This window comes from Dendrobates tinctorius, unplaced genomic scaffold (genome assembly GCF_039654945.1).
Source record: "Dendrobates tinctorius isolate UK_male_01 unplaced genomic scaffold, ASM3965494v1 ptg000028l, whole genome shotgun sequence".
Taxonomy (NCBI): domain Eukaryota; kingdom Metazoa; phylum Chordata; class Amphibia; order Anura; family Dendrobatidae; genus Dendrobates; species Dendrobates tinctorius.
Genome location: NW_027361696.1, coordinates 11,825,543 through 11,842,793, shown reverse-complemented (window position 1 = coordinate 11,842,793; position 17,251 = coordinate 11,825,543). Strand labels below are relative to the sequence as shown.

At 50.2% G+C, this 17,251-nt stretch overlaps 1 protein-coding gene across 6 annotated transcripts in view; it reads right to left on the bottom strand.

Moving 5' to 3' along the window:
- HSPG2 (heparan sulfate proteoglycan 2) overlaps positions 1 to 17,251 on the bottom strand; it is a 296,550-nt gene that overhangs the window by 68,740 nt on the left and 210,559 nt on the right. For 4 of the 6 annotated variants that reach the window (XM_073570126.1, XM_073570127.1, XM_073570129.1 and 1 more), the window contains 12 exons: positions 11,455 to 11,514; positions 10,606 to 10,728; positions 10,377 to 10,529; positions 7,539 to 7,681; positions 5,712 to 5,847; positions 4,440 to 4,591; positions 4,029 to 4,158; positions 1,222 to 1,373; positions 983 to 1,115; positions 652 to 797; positions 354 to 492; positions 126 to 274 (listed from right to left, as the gene is read on the bottom strand). In XM_073570126.1, coding sequence (XP_073426227.1) covers positions 126 to 274; positions 354 to 492; positions 652 to 797; positions 983 to 1,115; positions 1,222 to 1,373; positions 4,029 to 4,158; positions 4,440 to 4,591; positions 5,712 to 5,847; positions 7,539 to 7,681; positions 10,377 to 10,529; positions 10,606 to 10,728; positions 11,455 to 11,514 — 1,616 coding nt within the window. The remainder of the gene's footprint in view (positions 1 to 125; positions 275 to 353; positions 493 to 651; positions 798 to 982; positions 1,116 to 1,221; positions 1,374 to 4,028; positions 4,159 to 4,439; positions 4,592 to 5,711; positions 5,848 to 7,538; positions 7,682 to 10,376; positions 10,530 to 10,605; positions 10,729 to 11,454; positions 11,515 to 17,251) is intronic. The other 2 variants (XM_073570128.1, XM_073570130.1) reach the window with 1 other exon arrangement.

Here is a 17,251-nt window from a genome sequence, read left to right as displayed (position 1 = left end):
CGGGCTGTCTGGTCACACTATTGGAAAGGCCGCTCGGCCCAGATAGCGGGGTCCTGGGTGATGCCCCCATATACTCTGCAGTGTTACCACATCTAACAACACCTTGGTAGGAGTAGTGATGATACCTGGTGATTGTGAGAGAGCGGCTGTCCCTGTCGGTACCATGACACCTCCTGACGCGTCTGTCCTTCCACCACACAGTTCAGGACCACAGTCTGACCCTCAGACACAGCACTAAGTGGGGACTCGATGCGGATGGTGGGGGTGATGCCAGCTGAGAACATATCAGGACATCGGACTTAAGTATAATGAAAAGTCTAAAAATTAACCAGAGATGCAATCATCCGACTCACAGTGCACGGGGTTGATGGCGCGAGTAATAGTCACCGTGATGACGGCCTGACGAGTGACTGCTCCGGAGGTGAGGCGGCAGATGTACTCGCCGGAGTCCGCCACCGACGCATGGACAATGCGCAGACGAGATCCCAGCACCTGTGTACAAGTGAAGGGTTAATGGCTATAATCAGGAGGATCATCCACAATCGGCCATTCTCGCCTGTAATATCTGCAGCTGCCGCTGAATCCAGAGCCCAACGATGCCATCAGCGGCCGATGAGATTGGAGGAGTGACTGCAGCCATCAGCCGCTCACCTGGTGGTTGGGGGAGAGCGGCTGACTCTTCCGGTGCCAGGAAACGGCAGAACTCGGGGACCCAGAGACCACACAGTTCAGCTCCAGGGTCTGACCTTCAGCCACAGTGTTGGAGGAGGGTTCAATCTTCAGGGCCAGGCCCGAAGCTGCACGAACCAATGAGAGTAGAAATCAATGTGGTTAATTATTGTACGATGAAGCCACAAATTAGCTGAAACGCCCAGGATAACAGAAAATGTGGTGGTGGTCGTCACAGGCGGGTGAAACCCAGCACTATGGCCTGTCTTACTGGGATTGGTCAATTTGGCCTCCATCCAGCCTTGCTACTCACGGTCACTAGAGATGCGGGACACGGTGATGAAGGTGGATGCCTGCTGTGTGACTGCACCGGCGGATACACGACAGATGTATTCTCCAGAGTCATCCGCGGATGCTTGGAGGATCCTCAGTCGAGAACCTGACACCTAGAATGAGACAGATGTATGAAGATGAAGAGTAGACTCATAGTACTGACTGATACTGCCACATGAACGCTTTCCATAATAAATCAGTGCCCCGCTCAATGGTTACCTGATGGTTCGGTGAGAGAGGAATTCCTGGACGGTACCAAGTGACCTCCGCCCCGGGATAAGCGGTCACCTGGCAGTCCAGCTCCAGAGTCTGGCCCTCAACCAAGGAGCCTGAGGATGACTCAGTCCTAAGCACAGGAACCTTTTCCGATGCTGAGAGAGAAGACACATTGCCAAAAACTGTCCTCACAACAGGATACAGAAAAATAAAATGGAGCCAAGAAGAAAGAGGGCACAGAAGAAAATTTAGGGCAGACATGCCAAGGAGACAAACAAGTGGGCCAAAGTGAAGAAGCTAAAAAGGAGAAGGACAATAATAACTTTGCAGGACCCAGGATAAGAAAAAACAAAAGACATGACTATTAGTGGCTCCACTTCAATGGAAGACCATTAGAAGAATGAGCATCCATTATGTGTGATGAGCAGGCAATGACACCCTCTAGATAACCCAACTTTAGGGGTCCAGCCCCCCAAAGAAGCTGAGAATGGAGGACCAGTCTCTTCATAGACTTCAGTTGTTAGGCATCGGGTTCCTGCCTCTGCACAGGAGGAATCCCAAGCCTTGCCTTCTGCAGTCTCCAAATCAGTCCCAGCTGCAGTGGAGCCTGCTCAGCAAAGGCGGCGATCCCGGCATCTTGCTCAAGCTAGTGCGGTTGGGTTGGTTGCTGCTGCCTTCCCTGGTTCAACTATAGCAGCCTGCACTAGTCAGTGGCGAGCAGCTCCAGAACCTAAATCCCTTTTGCAGCCCACTGAGCATGCCCGTGGGATGACCTCTCATTGGAGATCACGTGCTCAGGTCCTCAATCGGCTCAGATTGGACCATCAGGAAGGTCGCGGAAGGACGCTGCTATAAAAGGGTTGCATGGCCGCTCGGCCATGCGCTAGTATAGACTCATTATGTTATTGGTATGTGTGATGATGGATGCAGGAAACTGGTGAATGAATCATATATTACTTCCTTTGATTCGCATGTGTTAGGGTATCTGAGTCAGCGCCAACGGGTGGCTATGTTTCCGCCACCTTGCTCCTAACATTATCACACACTAGCATCCGGTGGTGTCATCTTGTATAAGGCACTACCGTATTGCGCCAAGTCAGCACCCGCCAATGCAGCGCCATGCGCAAGTTGTGCGCTGTTTAGCCCAACCTTGAGCGACTAGTGGCGCATGTTAGTGAGGCGCCGTGCACACTTGCGTGTCTCTCACCGCAATTGCGGCGCCGAACGCTGCTGGTCTAGAGGGACCCTTTCCCTTGTCTCTGGGGCAGGGTCTTGTGACCGTATAGCAGCACTCCCCCAGCCGAGTCCTGTGAGGTTAACAGGCTCTGGCTTTACTTCCAGCGGCTCTGTGAAGTAACAGAGTTCGCTCCTATACGCACCGGTCAGTGGTTACCCGCCGGTGTTCAGACAGAACTCCGCCATTACCTAGCAGCAGTATACCATCTCTGCACGGTGGACCCCGGGTTGCTATCGGACTCTCTTATATTTTATCTTTAGTGCGATCCGCAACCCTAACATCAGTCTTCATCATCTTCTAAGACTAGCTTCCAGAGCAGCAATCTGATGGAGAAGGCCAACACCAAGAAAAAATGGAGACCAATGACTCTCAGGAGTCCAGCCTACCCTGTCCACCATTGTAATGTGTATCTACAATTACTGCTATAAGTAATCTTCAATAGATAGGAGAAATGGCAGAGGTGATATTCTAAGTGTGTGACCTGATCACATCGAAATCTGGGATAGAGGAGAGGATCAATCTGATGAATGCGAGGTCTGGGATAGAGGAGAAGAGCGATCTAAACACAGCAAGGTCTGGGATAGAGGAGAGGAGCGATCTGAACACAGCGAGGTCTGGGATAGAGAAGAGGAACGATTTGAACACTGCGACGTCTGGGATAGAGGAAAGGAGTGATCTGATGACAGCGAGGTCTGGGAAAGAGGAGAGAAGCGATCTGAACACAGTGAGGTCTGGGATAGAGTAGAGGAGTGATCTGATGACAGCGAGGTCCGTGATAGAGGAGAGGAGTGATCTGATCACAGCGAGGTCTGGGATAGAGCAGAGGAGTGATCTGAACACAGCAAGGTCTGGGATAGAAGAGAGGAGCGATCTGATTATGGCAAGGTCTGTGATAGTGAAGAGGAGCAATCTGCTGACAGCAAGGTCAGGGATAGGGGAGCGATCTGATGACAGCGAGGTCTGGGATAGAGGAGAGGAGCAATCTGATCTCAGCGAGGACTGGGATAGAGGAGAGGAGCGATCTGAACATAGCGAGGTCTGGGTTACAGGAGAGGAGCGATCTGATGACATTGAGGTCTGGGATAGAGGAGAAGAGCGATTTGATCACAGCGAGGTCTGGGATAGAGGAGAGGAGCGATCTGATGACAACGAGGTCTGGGATAAAGGAGAGGAGAAATCTGATCACAACAAGGTCTGGGATAGAAGAGAGGAGCGATCTGATGACAGCAAGGTCTGAGATAGAGGAGAGGAGCGATCAGCGAGGTCTGGGACAGAAGAGCGATCTAATCACAGAGAAGTCTGGGATACAGGAGAGGAGCGATCCGATGACAGCGAAGTCTGGGATAGAGGAGAGGAGCGATCTGATGACAGCAAGGTCTGGGATAGAGAAGCAATCTGATAGCTAAGTCTGCGATAGAGAGGAGCGATCTGATCACAGCCAGGTCTGGGATAGAGAAGAGGAGCGATCTGATGACTTCGAGGAGAAGATGCAGTGTTCAGATAGAAGATGAAGAGTAGACATAGAGTGGAGTGACATGAGTGCCCCAGAGCAGGAGTCCTGCGTACAACTTACGGTTGGGGACGCCATTGATTGTGATAGTGACTGAAGCTTGTTGTGTTCCAGCGCCATTAGTCACCCGACAGATATACTCCCCAGAATCGGATGATGAGGCTTGTAGTATGCGTAGGAAAGAGCCATGGACCTACAGAGGAACATGGACCCTCATTATAAACCTACATAAACTTCTGATGTCTACAGCGGCCACGGTCCCCCCCCGGGGAACGTGCCTACACGGCCATCATGTTGGCTAGTAAAAAACCACAAGCAGCCACATGACGGAGCCTGAGACCGAATCCAGCGAAGAGCAGGTGAGAGCGGAGCGTCCACAGCAGGAGGACACAAAGCACTGTAATAATGACTGTGCAATTATATACATGTGCAATGGGGATCATGCTCCAGAACCTGAGGGCTTCAGTGTGTTACCTGGTGATTGGGCGACAGGGGGCGGCCGGGCCGGTGCCATGTGACCACAGCCTGTGGATAATCAGTGACTATACACTTCAGCTCCACGGTCTGTCCCTCCAGCACGGTGTCTGCTGACGGCTCGATCCTCAGGAGTGGAGCGGCAGGAGAAGCTGAGGGAGGAAAGTGCAAAATTGTACACAGAAGTGCAGTGGATGAATGTATCTTAGAAAAGCATGGTGTTGGGGCGGAGACACTAATTCCAGGGATGTATTACTTACTGAGCCGCTTGCTGTAGTTATGATAAAATCCCTGTTTTCTCTGCTGCAGATCCACCATCATTCGGTATAACCCCGCCCACAGCACTCTGCATAACTCCGCCCACAACACTCTGTATAACCCCGCCCATAGTACTCTGCATAACCCCGCCCACAGCACTCTGTATAACCCCGCCCAAAACACTCTGTTAACCCCGCCCACAGCACTCTGTATAACCCCGCCTACAGCACTCTGTATAACCCCACCCACAGCACTCTGTATATCCCCACCCAGAACATTCTGTATAACCCTGGACTACAGCACTCTGTATAACCCTTCCCAGAGCGCTCTGTGTAACCCCTGCCCACAGCACGCTGTATAACCCCCCCAGAGTGCTCTGTATAATCCCACCCACAGCACTCTGTATAACCCCACCCAGAGTGCTCTGTATAACCCTGGACCACAGCACTCTGTATAACCCTGCCCAGAGAGCTCTGTGTAATCCTGGACCACAGCACTCTGTATAATCCTGCCCACATCACTCTGTTTAACCCTGCCCACAGCACTCTGTATAACCCTACCCACATCACTCTATATAACCCCACCCACATCACTCTGTATAACCCGCCTACAGAACGCAATATAACCCTGCCCAGAGCACTCTGTATAAACACGACCAGAGCGCTTTGTATAACCCCGGCCACAGCCCTTCGCATATCCCCGCCCAGAGCGGTTTATAACGCTGCCTAGACCACTCTGCATAACCCTGCCCAGAGCGCTCTGTATAACCCCGGCCACAGCCCTTCGAAAAATCACAACCAGCACGCTGTTTATAACCCTGCCCGGAGCACTCTGTATAACCCTGCCCAGAGCACTCTGTATAACCCCGCCAAGAACCCTTCATATAACCCCACCCAGAACGCTGTGTATGCTCTCAGGTCCGGTGCAAAAACCTGCTGACGGATTCCCTTTAGCCCTCAGGCTGAATTTCCTATCTGAAGACACCCGGGGTGAGCTCCTCTTTCAGGTACCCACCTGGCACCACGATCACTTCTATCTGCTTCTGAGTGGATCCCGCAGAGTTGGTGCCGACGCACAGATATGTCCCAGCGTCTGTTACTGTGATTGATGGGATCAGAAGAGTGGCGATATCTGTCCTCTCTGTACGAGCCTAAAAATACACAGGCACCAGGAGTAAGCTAGCTCCCATCATGGACCCCGGCCTCTGGTTATAGGGAGGTCAGTGCTTGCATGGGAATATGACAGTAGCTTGGCCTCCATACAAGACCCCCCCCCCTGCGGTAAGAGGAGGTGCAGGGGCTGTACAGACTACATGGAATATCTGAGCTCCTTGTAGCTTCTGTCACAGGCTGCTGATACTGCGCACATGTACTGTCACTGGCTGCCGATGCTGCGCACATGTATGCTGTATGTGTGCTCCAGGATACCGCATGTCACCAGAAGCTCACACATAATGTGTGCAGGCCTGGCCACCGCTCGTGCAATGGTCATCTCACACAATGGTCATTCTGCTCCTGCAAAAGCGGGAAACGGGGACAAGGAGACACTAGTGACGGTCACTAGAATATGTAGCATAATACATAGTCGTTATGGAGCATCGCTCGTGTCCGAAGCAGTGTATAGTGATGTAGGGTCACACATGGGGTCGTTATTTATTTATTTATTTTACTCATTTATATAGCGCCATTAATTCCACAGTGCTTTAAAGACACTATTGGCACTGTCTTTGTAATGGGGAGGAAACCAGAGTACCCGGAGGAAACCCACGCAAACACTGGGAGAACATACAAACTCCTTGCAGATGTTGTGCTTGGTAGGATTTGAACCCAGGACACCAGCGCTACAAGGCTGCAGTGCTAACCACTGAGCCACCTATGGGACATGCAGTCGTTATGGGGCTTCGCTTGTGTCCGGGGCAGTGCTGTGATGTAGGATCACACATGGAGTCATAATAGGGCCTTGCTCGTGTCTGGGGCAGTGTACAGTGATGTAGGGTCACACATGTAGTCATTATAGGGCATCACTTGTGTCCAGGGCAGTGTACAGTGATGTAGGATCACACATGAAGTCGCTATGGGGCATCGCCCATGTCCAGGGCACCATACAGTGATGTAGGGTCAGACATGAAGTCGTAATAGGGCCTTGCTCGTGTCCGGGGCAGTGTACAGTGATGTAGAGTCACACATGGAGTCGTTATTGGGCATCGCTCGTGTCTGGGGCAGTGTACAGTGATGTAGGGTCACACATGGAGTTGTTGTGGGCTATTGCTCATGTCCGGGGCAGTGTACAATGATGTAGTGTCAGACATGGAGTCGTTATTGGGCATCGCTCGTGTCTGGGGCAGTGTACAGTGATGTAGGGTCACACATGGAGTCGTTGTGAGGCATCGCTCATGTCCGGGGCAGTGCACAGTGATGTAGTGTCAGATATGGAGTCGTTATTCGGCATCGCTGGTGTCTGGGGAGGTGTATAGTGATGGAGGGTCACACAGAGTCATTATGGGGCATCGGTCACGTCCTGGCTGCATCTATGTGTTTGGCTTCAGAGGGTTATATATGATACCTGCAGCTCCTGAATCCGCCTCTGGATAGCTTCCAAGCTACTGCTTCGAAAGTGAAGGAAGCCAAGAGAGGTGAGGGCCTGAGCAGACGGAGGGGCCGAGAAAGAAAGAGAGAAAGAGACAGCAGGGACAGAAAGTGAAAGGGAGGAAACCATAGGGAGCAGTGGTTAGCATGCTAGAAACATGAGGTAAAGTCTGCAGGTCCTGATTCTGTAAAGTGTCACCAGACTCTGCAGGAGGTTGCATCTTTTTAGCATATAGAGACTTGCAGCTCATCTCACCTTAGGGGGAAGGATACCATGTTGCTTTCTCCAGGAGATGGTCGGAGTGGGGCTTCCAAGCGTTCGGCAGTACAGCCGTGCAGTGTCACCTTCTCTGACCTCTGTGAACTCGGGGCTCACCTGGACATCAGGCAGATTTCCACCTGTGAGTAGATGAGATGTCATTGCCTTTCCCATCAGCTTCAGCATAAGCTGTGTGTTCAAAAAATGGATCCAAATAAACCATGCCCTACAGCTAAACTGAAAAAGGACCTTTCACCTCCAGGAAACATAAAGCCAAAGGAGACCAAATTATAAGAATAGTCTCAATATGTAATTAAAGGGGATATCCGGGACTTTTAAAAAAGGCAGGTAGTTGCCAACAGAGGCAACTACCTGTCTATTGTACCCGGCACCGGTCATTGACTGCTCGTGCCAGAGATCCAGTTGCTCCTGTCAACAGAGGCTCCTGTTTGTCATACCGGCGCCGGTCAATGACAGCTCCTGACAGAAATTCAGTTGTTCCTGTGAACAGAGGAAACTGCCTGTCTGTTGTACCCAGCATCGGTCATTGACCGCTCCTGTCAGAGATTCAGCTGCTCCTGTAAATGGAGGCAACTACTTGTCTGTTGTACCCGGTGCCGATCATAGACCGCTCCTGCCAGGGATTCAGCTGCTCCTGTGAACAGAGGCAACTACCAGTCTGTTGTACCCGGCGCCAGTCATTAACAGCTTGTGCCAGAAATTCAGCTACTTCTGTCAACAGAGAAGCAGTTTGACTTCCTGTTGACAGGGTGGGACTACTGACATCATGCTGATTGACAGCCGGCTTCTCCCAATTAGGCAGTGGAGAGCAAGCTGTCAATCATTATGACACCAGTAGTCCCGCCCTGTCAACAGGAAAACAAACTGCTGCTCTGTTGACATGATGTCAGTGGAAGTCTGTGATCACTGTATGCCGGTGGAGAATGACGCCGGGCACAACAGGCAGGTACGTATCAACTCCCTGCCTATAGTGCTTAGGCAGATTTGTTTTATACAGTCACGGATATCCCCTTTAGTTAGGAAAGCTTAAAAAACATTTCCATCAGATTTTCAAATTGTAGCTCTGACCCTTTAAGAAACAGGGACTGACATTGGTCCTCCACTGTCACTAGGGAGGCTTCCTGCTTCAGAGCTGGCACCACTGTGTGGGGAAAGAAGGAGGTTGATAAATACCAATATTTGGTACGTTTAGGCTTCTGGTGGAACGTGAGGAAACATTTTGCCAGATTTGTTGCTCATTGGGGTGCATTAGTAAGTTCTCCTGGAGAATTTCTGAGCAAAGTATGTAAATAATTCTCCCATTGTATGCTATGGACCTGCAAGTCAACGAAATGGCAAAGTAGGCCAAAACCTGTCCAGATTGAGAATACGCTCTGCTATACTATTTAGATTAATATCCAAACAAAAATGGGAAGTTCAATGCCTTAAAATAAATCAAATTTTTATTTTAATATGTGCTAAAAACATTACACAAATGCTATAATGATATAGTACAAAAAATGAGGGCAACAAATGCAGAAAAAGGGCTTTAACAAAGGTACTACAAGCTATTCAAAAAGGCATATATATCTGAGTCTTATTATAATGCATCCCTATACAAGTGCAATAATAAAGCAAGTACAATATAACAGGAATGTCTCAAAAATAAATGGATAGAGCAAAAAGCTTCTAATAAAGACTTCCTTAAATTAAGTCCTGCTTAAAAATGTTCCAGGAAAAGATGCCCATAGAATAACATGCCAGCCAGTTTCCCATTAAAAATGGCTATATTAGGTGTAGACTGCACAAGTGCATAGTGCTGTGCAGATAAATTTACCACAATGGGTTACATTAGTGCATAATGCTGTGCAAAGGAATATGCCGTAGATATATATAATTAGCAAAATGGGGGAAGGAAAAGTAGATGCTGCATAACATATACCATACCTAATGAGCCCTGGCACCCCTGACGCACGTTTCGCAGTGTTGCTTCTTAAAGAGGGAGTGTGCACACTAATTATATATACTGTATATCTGCGGCATATTCCTTTGCACAGCATTATGCACTTATGTAACCCATTGTGTAAAATTTATTTGCACAGCACTATGCACTTTTGCAGTCTACACCTAATATAGCCATTTTTAATGGGAAACTGGCTGGCATGTTATTCTATGGGCATCTTTTCCTGGAACAATTTTTAAGCAGGACTTAATTTAAGGAAGTCTTTATTAGAAGCTTTTTGCTCTATCCATTTATTTTTGAGACATTCCTGTTATATTGTACTTGCTTTATTATCGCACTTGTATAGGGATGCATTATAATAAGACTCAGATATATATGCCTCTTTGAATAGCTTGTTCTACCTTTGTTAAAGCCCTTTTTTCTGCATTTGTTGCCCTCATTTTTTGTACTATATCATTATAGCATTTGTGTAATGTTTTTAGCACATATTAAAATAAAAATTTGATTTATTTTAAGGCATTGAACTTCCCATTTTTGTTTGGATATTAATGTAATTGGAAGTGCCTCCGTTTAGGCGATGTATTATATGTGATATTTATACTATTTAGATGCTGGATAGAGATTGTCGGTATCTTCCAGAGACGATTTTGTGCTCACAGAGGGAGATCCTATAATTTGCTCATGACGTTTACTTGAGGGAAGTCTTACAATTTCTTCTACTGTCACATTTTAGGTTTTTCTCCTAACTGGTAGGTCCTCCTTGTTCCTGACACCTTTGGTTTGCAGGAGGCCCTTCACCGCTCCATGACAAATAGGCCTGAGGCTGGTGCTTAACATGTCCATAGCAGACACACAGTAGAACTCATACTCACTATGAACCCGCAGATCAGCCACGGCCACGTGCTGCCCAAAACTGTTGTGCACATGGCAGGTGTAGTGGCCCTCATCGGAGAGCTGGGTGGATGAGAAGCGCAGGACACCTTGATGGACACTGGCTCTGGATGAGATGCCTCCATTCTGACCACCTGTTGGGGGAGGAGGACACATGGTGACCTCCCGATCAGCTGCATCTCCTCTCATCCGCTCGCTACGCGTACTCACCAGTCCATTCCACGGTGGGTGTTGGGTTCCCAGTCGCTGTGCAACGGAACTCTGCCGGCTGACCCTGCTGGACACTCAGCTGCCGGGGCTCAATGACCGCCACTGGAGGGAGCCCTGCGCCCGCTACAATGTGGTGGAGAACAGATTACACAAGTGGGGGCGGGTGTCTCACCCACAAAAATCCGGTGAAGCTCAATCTACACACGGCTACAATATCCTAGAGGGGGACATATGGAAACAAGCTGTGGCCCCCTGGCCATGCCTGCAAGGACAGCGTACTACAATGTAACAGTACCCACAAACATCTCCAGTCACATCCAGAGCTGCAATCATAATTCTGTTGACTAGCTGAGAACCTATAGCATTACATAGTCCAGAGCACCAGATTCAGCGGGGCAAGGCTTCTCCTTGTAGAGACCACCAACCAGTAAAGGGGAGTCCTACTGATCAGGGGATGACTTTCCTCCAAAAAAACAAAATCCGAGGTACAGGGCTGCTGCCCCCACTAGGTGGCACCAGAGAGGGGCTGTACAATTTGCCAGCAGATGTGAGGTGCAGCTCCGGAGGAGACTGGAGCACAAGGCTCAGCGGTCTGTGCACATGGCTCTTGTATCACATGTACATACTGTATAGGTCCGTCTGCCTTGGCCATGAGGACGGAGAAGGTAATGTATGGTAAGAAGCGCAGGGGTCAGCATGAAATGCGCTGTGCTCACTGCAGCACCCGCGCCTGGCACATGGAGATGGGGGCGCACACAGCACGGGGGGGGGGGGGGGGGGGTGGAGCTAGCAGTGTGGTTTGGCATGCAGCAGATGCTCAACGGGCAAGACCACTCCATGCCAACTTACATGGTCTGTGTCCTTCAATGGTCTCGTAGGGTCCATAGAACATCTGGGTGTGGGAGATCTCTGTGGATAAAACAAGCTTTAGTGGGAGGAATAGTCTGCAGAGAAAAAGAAGACGCATCTCTCCTCAGACCTCGGCTTATACTGAGACTCGAGCGCCACAGATGGAGCACTACAATGCAACAACGACCGTCTGGCAAACAGCGGCTCCCGAACAGAGCCGGCCAGATCCAGAGCAAAGCGGGGCAGTTCCAGAGCAGGGCCGGGCAGCTCCAGGCCAGAGTAGGCCAGATCTAGAGCAGAGTAGGCCAGATCCAGAGCAGAGCAGGCCAGATCCAGAGTAGAGTAGGCCAGATCCAGAGTAGAGTAGGCCAGATCCAGAGTAGAGTAGGCCAGATCCAGAGTAGAGTAGGCCAGATCCAGAGTAGAGCACACAGCCCCACAACCAAGCACACTGCCCCAAAGCAGAGCCAACCAGAGCAGCTTATGCTTCTCCAGAGCAGAGTCAGTCAGATTGAGAGCAGAGTATTCCGCCCCAGATCAGAGCCGTCCAGAGCAGATCACGCTGTCCCAGAGCAGAACCAGCCACATTGAGGGCAGTAATAACAAAAGACTGACTGGCACATTCAAGCTAGTGTGAATAGGTGCATACTAGGAGCAGCCACCTCCATATAAAATATACAAAAAAGGTGGACTCTATCGTGCTAAAGCATGTCAGTGTGAAATATATGAAATATGAATAGCAAAACGGCTTCTGAATACTAGGAAAACATGAGATGCTGCTCCTAGTATGCACCTATTCACATTAGCTTAGATGTGCCAATCAGTCTTTTGTTATTTGTATGTTAGCTCTCTGATTGAGCACTCCGCCCTTCAAGAAGTGGTTTTAATTTCAGCAGGATCCTACCTACCCATAAATACAGGATTTTCTGAAAGAGGTATCCACATTTACCAAGGAATTCAGACTTCGGCCAAAGAGAGGTGTTCACACCAGACACGTAGGGACCCGTCAGACCACCTTGACAATGGTTGATGAGCATGCATAAATTGGCCAAATTATGTGCTAAGGGTCTCATTTTTTCCTAGTTTTCAGAAGCAGTATTGCTATTCATATTTCATATATTTCACATTGACAAGCTTTATCATGATAGAGTGCAAATTTTTTTGCACATCGAGAGCAGAGCACACCACCACAGAGCAGAGCTGGCAAGATCCAGAGCAAAGCACATCGCCCCAGAGCAGAGCTGGCCACATCCAGAGCTGAGCACACCACCCCAAAGCAGAGCACGTCACCCTAGAGCAGAGCACATCCTTGAACTGCACACAGTAAATCCCGTTCTTGCACACATAGTATTATATCATACTTATCTCATCTGTCCCTTTGTTCTTTTATTTAATCTTTCGGTACACACAAGGGTTGCATAGTTCCATATATTACATGCAACCGGGAGACCTCCACCAAAACCCCTCCAGTCAGGAGAGAAGAACTTCACCAAAACCTCTCCATCCAGGAGAGGAGTCTCCTACCAAAACTCCTCCATCTAGGAAAGAAGGGGAGTCCCACAAAAACCCTTCCACATAGAAGAGAAGGAGACCTCCACCAAAACCCTTCCACACAGAAGAGAATGAGACCTCCACCAAAACCCCTCCATCCAGGAGAGGAGACACCCACCAAAACCCCTCCATTCTGTAGAAAAACCAACCCCCACCAAAACCCCTCCATCCAGGAGAGGAGACCCCTGCCACCAAAACTCCTCCATCCAGGAGAGAAGGAAACCCCATACCACCAAAACGCATTCATGCAGGAGAGAAGGAGACCCCCACCAAAACCCCTCCAGTCAGGAGAGAACTCCACCAAAACCTCTCCATCCAGGAAAGTAGACTCCCACCGAAACCCCTCCATTCTGGAGAAAAACCAACCCCCACCAAAACCTCTCCATACAGAAGAGGAGACCCCTACCACCAAAACTCCTCAATCCAGGAGAGAAGGAAACCCCTACCACCAAAACGCATCCATCCAGGAGAGGAGACCCCCACCAAAACCCCTCCAGTCAGGAGAGAACTCCATCAAAAACGCTCCATCCAGGAGAGGAGACTCCCACCAAAACTCCACCATCCAGGAAAGAAGGGGAGTCCCACAAAAACCCTTCCACAAAGAAGGGGAGACCTCCACCAAAACCCCTACATCCAGGAGAGGAGACCCTCACCAAACCTCCTCCATCCAGGAGAGAAGGTGACCAAAATCTCTCTACCTAGGAGACAGGGACAGCCACAACAAAACCCCTCCATCCAGGAGAGAAAGAGACCTCTAACCCATCAAAACTCCTCCACCCTGGAAAGAAGGACAGCACCACTAAAATCCCTCCTACCAGGAGAGGAGACCCCTGCCACCAAAACCTCTCCATCCAGGAGAGAAGGAAACCGCTACTACCAAAACCCCTCCATCGAGGACAGAAGGAGATTGCCACAAAAACTACTCAAACCAGGAGAAACGGAGACCCCCACCAAAACTCCTCCACTCAGGAGAGGAGACCCCCACCAAAACCTCTCCAACTAGAAAAGAAGGTGACACCCACCAAAACCCCTCCATTCAGGAGATAAAGACACCCACACCAAAACCTCTCCATCCAGGAGAGAAGGAAACCCCTACTACCAAAACCCCTCCATCGAGGAGAGGAGATCGTCACAAAAACTACTCAAACCAGGAGAAACGGAGACCCCCACCAAAACCCCTCCATCCAGGAGATAAGGACACCCGCACCAAAACCTCTCAATCCAGGATAGGAGACCCCCACAAAAACCCCTCCACCCAGGAGATCCCCACCAAAACCCCTCCACCCAGGAAAGCCCCAGCAAAACCCCTCCATCCAGGAGATAAGTACACCCACACCAAAACCCCTTCATCAAGGAGACCACCACCAAAACCCCTCCATCCATGAAAGAAGTAGACCCATACCAAAACCCCTCCATCCAGGAAAGGAGTACCCCACCAAAACCCCTATATCCAGGAAAGAAGGAGACTCCCACCAAAGGCGCCCCAACCAGGAAAGAAGGGACCCGCACCAAAACCCCTCCACCCAGGAGAAAAGGAGAACCCCACCAAAAAGAAAGAAAGAAAAGACCAAAACCCTTCCATGGAAGAGAGCAGACTCAAATCAAAACCCCTCATCCAAGAGAGAAACAGACCACCACCAAAACCCCTCCACCAAGGAGAGAAGGCAACCCCTACCAAAATCCCTCCATCCAGGAAAGAAGCACACCCCCACCAAAATCCCTCCATCCAGGAAAGGAGAACCCCACCAAAACTCCTCCATCCAGGAGAGATGGAGAATTCCCACAAAACCCTTCCATCCAGGAGAGAAGGAGACCCCCACCAGAAGCCCTCCTTCCAGGAGAGAAGGAAACCCACACTAAAACCCCTCCATTCAGGAGAGGAGACACCCACCAAAACCCCTCTATTCTGGTAAGAAACCAACCCCCACCAAAACCCCTCCATCCAGGAGAGGAGACCCCTACCACCAAAACTCCTCCTTCCAGGAGAGAAAGAAACCCCTACCACCAAAACGCATCCATCCAGGAGAGAAGGAGACCCCCACCAAAACCCCTCCAGTCAGGAGAGATCTCCACCAAACCTCTCCATCCAGGAGAGAAGACTCCCACCAAAATTCCTCCATCCAGGAAAGAAGGGGAGTCCCACAAAAACCCTTCCACACAGAAGAGAAGGAGACCTCCACCAAAACCCCTCCACCCAGTAGAGGAGACTCCCACCAAAACTCCTCCATCCAGGCGAGAAGGTGACACAAATCCAAATCTCTCTACCCAGGAGAGAGGGACAACCCTAACAAAACCCCTCCATCCAGGAGAGAAGGAGACCCCTAACCCATCACAACCCCTCCACCCTGGAAAGAAGAACAGCACCACTAAAATCCCTCCTACCAGGAGAGAAGGAGACCCCTGCAACCAAAACCTCTCCATCCAGGAGAGAAGGAAACCCCTACTACCAAAACCCCTCCATTGAAGACAGAAGGACATCACCACAAAAACTACTCAAACCAGGAGAAACGGAGACCCCCACCAAAATCCCTCTATCCAGTAAAAGGAGACCCCCACTAAAATCCCTCCATCCAGAAGAAAAGGTGACCCCCACCGAAACCCCACCACCCAGCAGAGGAGACCCCCACCAAAACCCCTCCATCCAGGAGAGAAGGAGAATTCCCACAAAACCCTTCCATCCAGGAGAGGAGACTCCCCACCAGAAGCCCTCCTTCGAGGAGAGAAGGAAATCCACACTAAAACCCCTCCATCCAGGAGAGGAGACACCCACCAAAACCCCTCCATTCCAGAGAGAAACCAACCCCCACCTAAACCCCTCCATCCAGGAGAAAATGAGACCCCAGCAAAACTCCTCCACCCACTAGAGAAGGACAGCACCAACAATATCCCTTCAGCCTGGAAAATAGGAGACCCCTACCACAAAAATCCCTACATCCAGGAGAAAAGACTACAACCACTAAAACCCTACATCTAGGAGAGACGTAGACCCTGAGCAAGACTCCTACACCCAGGAGAGAAGCAGACCCCCACCAAAACCCCTCCACCAAGTAGAGAAGGCAACCCCTACCAAAACCCCTCCATCTAAAAGAGGAGACCCCCACCAAAACTCCTTCAAACCAGTAGAGAAAGAGACCCTTACCCAAACCCCTTCACCCAGAAGAGGAGAACCCAACCAAAACGCCTCCATCCAGGACAGAAGCAGACCCCTACCAAAATTCCTCCATCCAAGAGAGAAGGAGACTGCCACCAAAAACCTCCATCCAGGAGAAAATGAGACCAAAACCTCTTCACCCAGGAGAGGAAACCACACCAAAACCATTCCACCCAAGAGAGAAGGAGACCCCACCAAAATCAATCCAACCAGGTGAGAAGGAGATCCTCACCAAAACCCCTCCATCCAAGCGAGAAGACCCCCACAAAACCACTCCGTACAGGAGAGGTGATCCCCACCAAAAGCCCTCCACTCAGGAAAGAAGGACAGCACCAACAAAACCCGTCCATCCAGTAGAGAAGACCCTACCATCCAGGAGAGAAGGAGACACCTACCACCAAAACCCCTCCATCCAGGAGAGAAGGAAACCCCCACCAAAAACCCTCCACCAAGGAGAGAAGGGGACCTCCACCAAAACCCCTCAAAATAGGTGAGAAACAGACCCCCACCAAAATCCCTCCACCCAATAGAGGAGACCCCCAGGAAAAGAGACCCCCACCAAAACCCTTCCACACAGGAGAGGACATCCTCACCAAAACCCCTTGATCCAGGAGAGATGGAGACCCACACCAAAACCCCTCCATCGAGAAAAGGAGGAGACCCCCGTCAAAACCCGGTAGAGACCCAGGAATGAAGTAGAGCACCACCAAAACTCCTCCATCCAGGAGACAAGGGGACCACCACCAAAATTTCTTCACCAAGGAAAGCCCCACCCAAACTCTCATTAAAATCCCTCCATCTAGAAGGGAAGCAGACCCCACCAAAACACCAGCATCCAGTAAAGGAGACACCCACCAAAATCCCTCCACAAAGGAGAGAAGGAGATCCTTACCAAAACCCCTCCATCCACGAGACACTAGGAGACCCCACTAACACCCCTCCAACCAGGAGACCTCCACCAAAACCCCTCCATCCAGGAGAAGTAGACCCCACCAAAACCCATCCATCCAGGATAGAAGAAGACCATTGCCAAAATCTCTCCACGCAGGAGAGGACACCCCCACCAAAACTCCTTCACCAAGGAGAGCACCATCA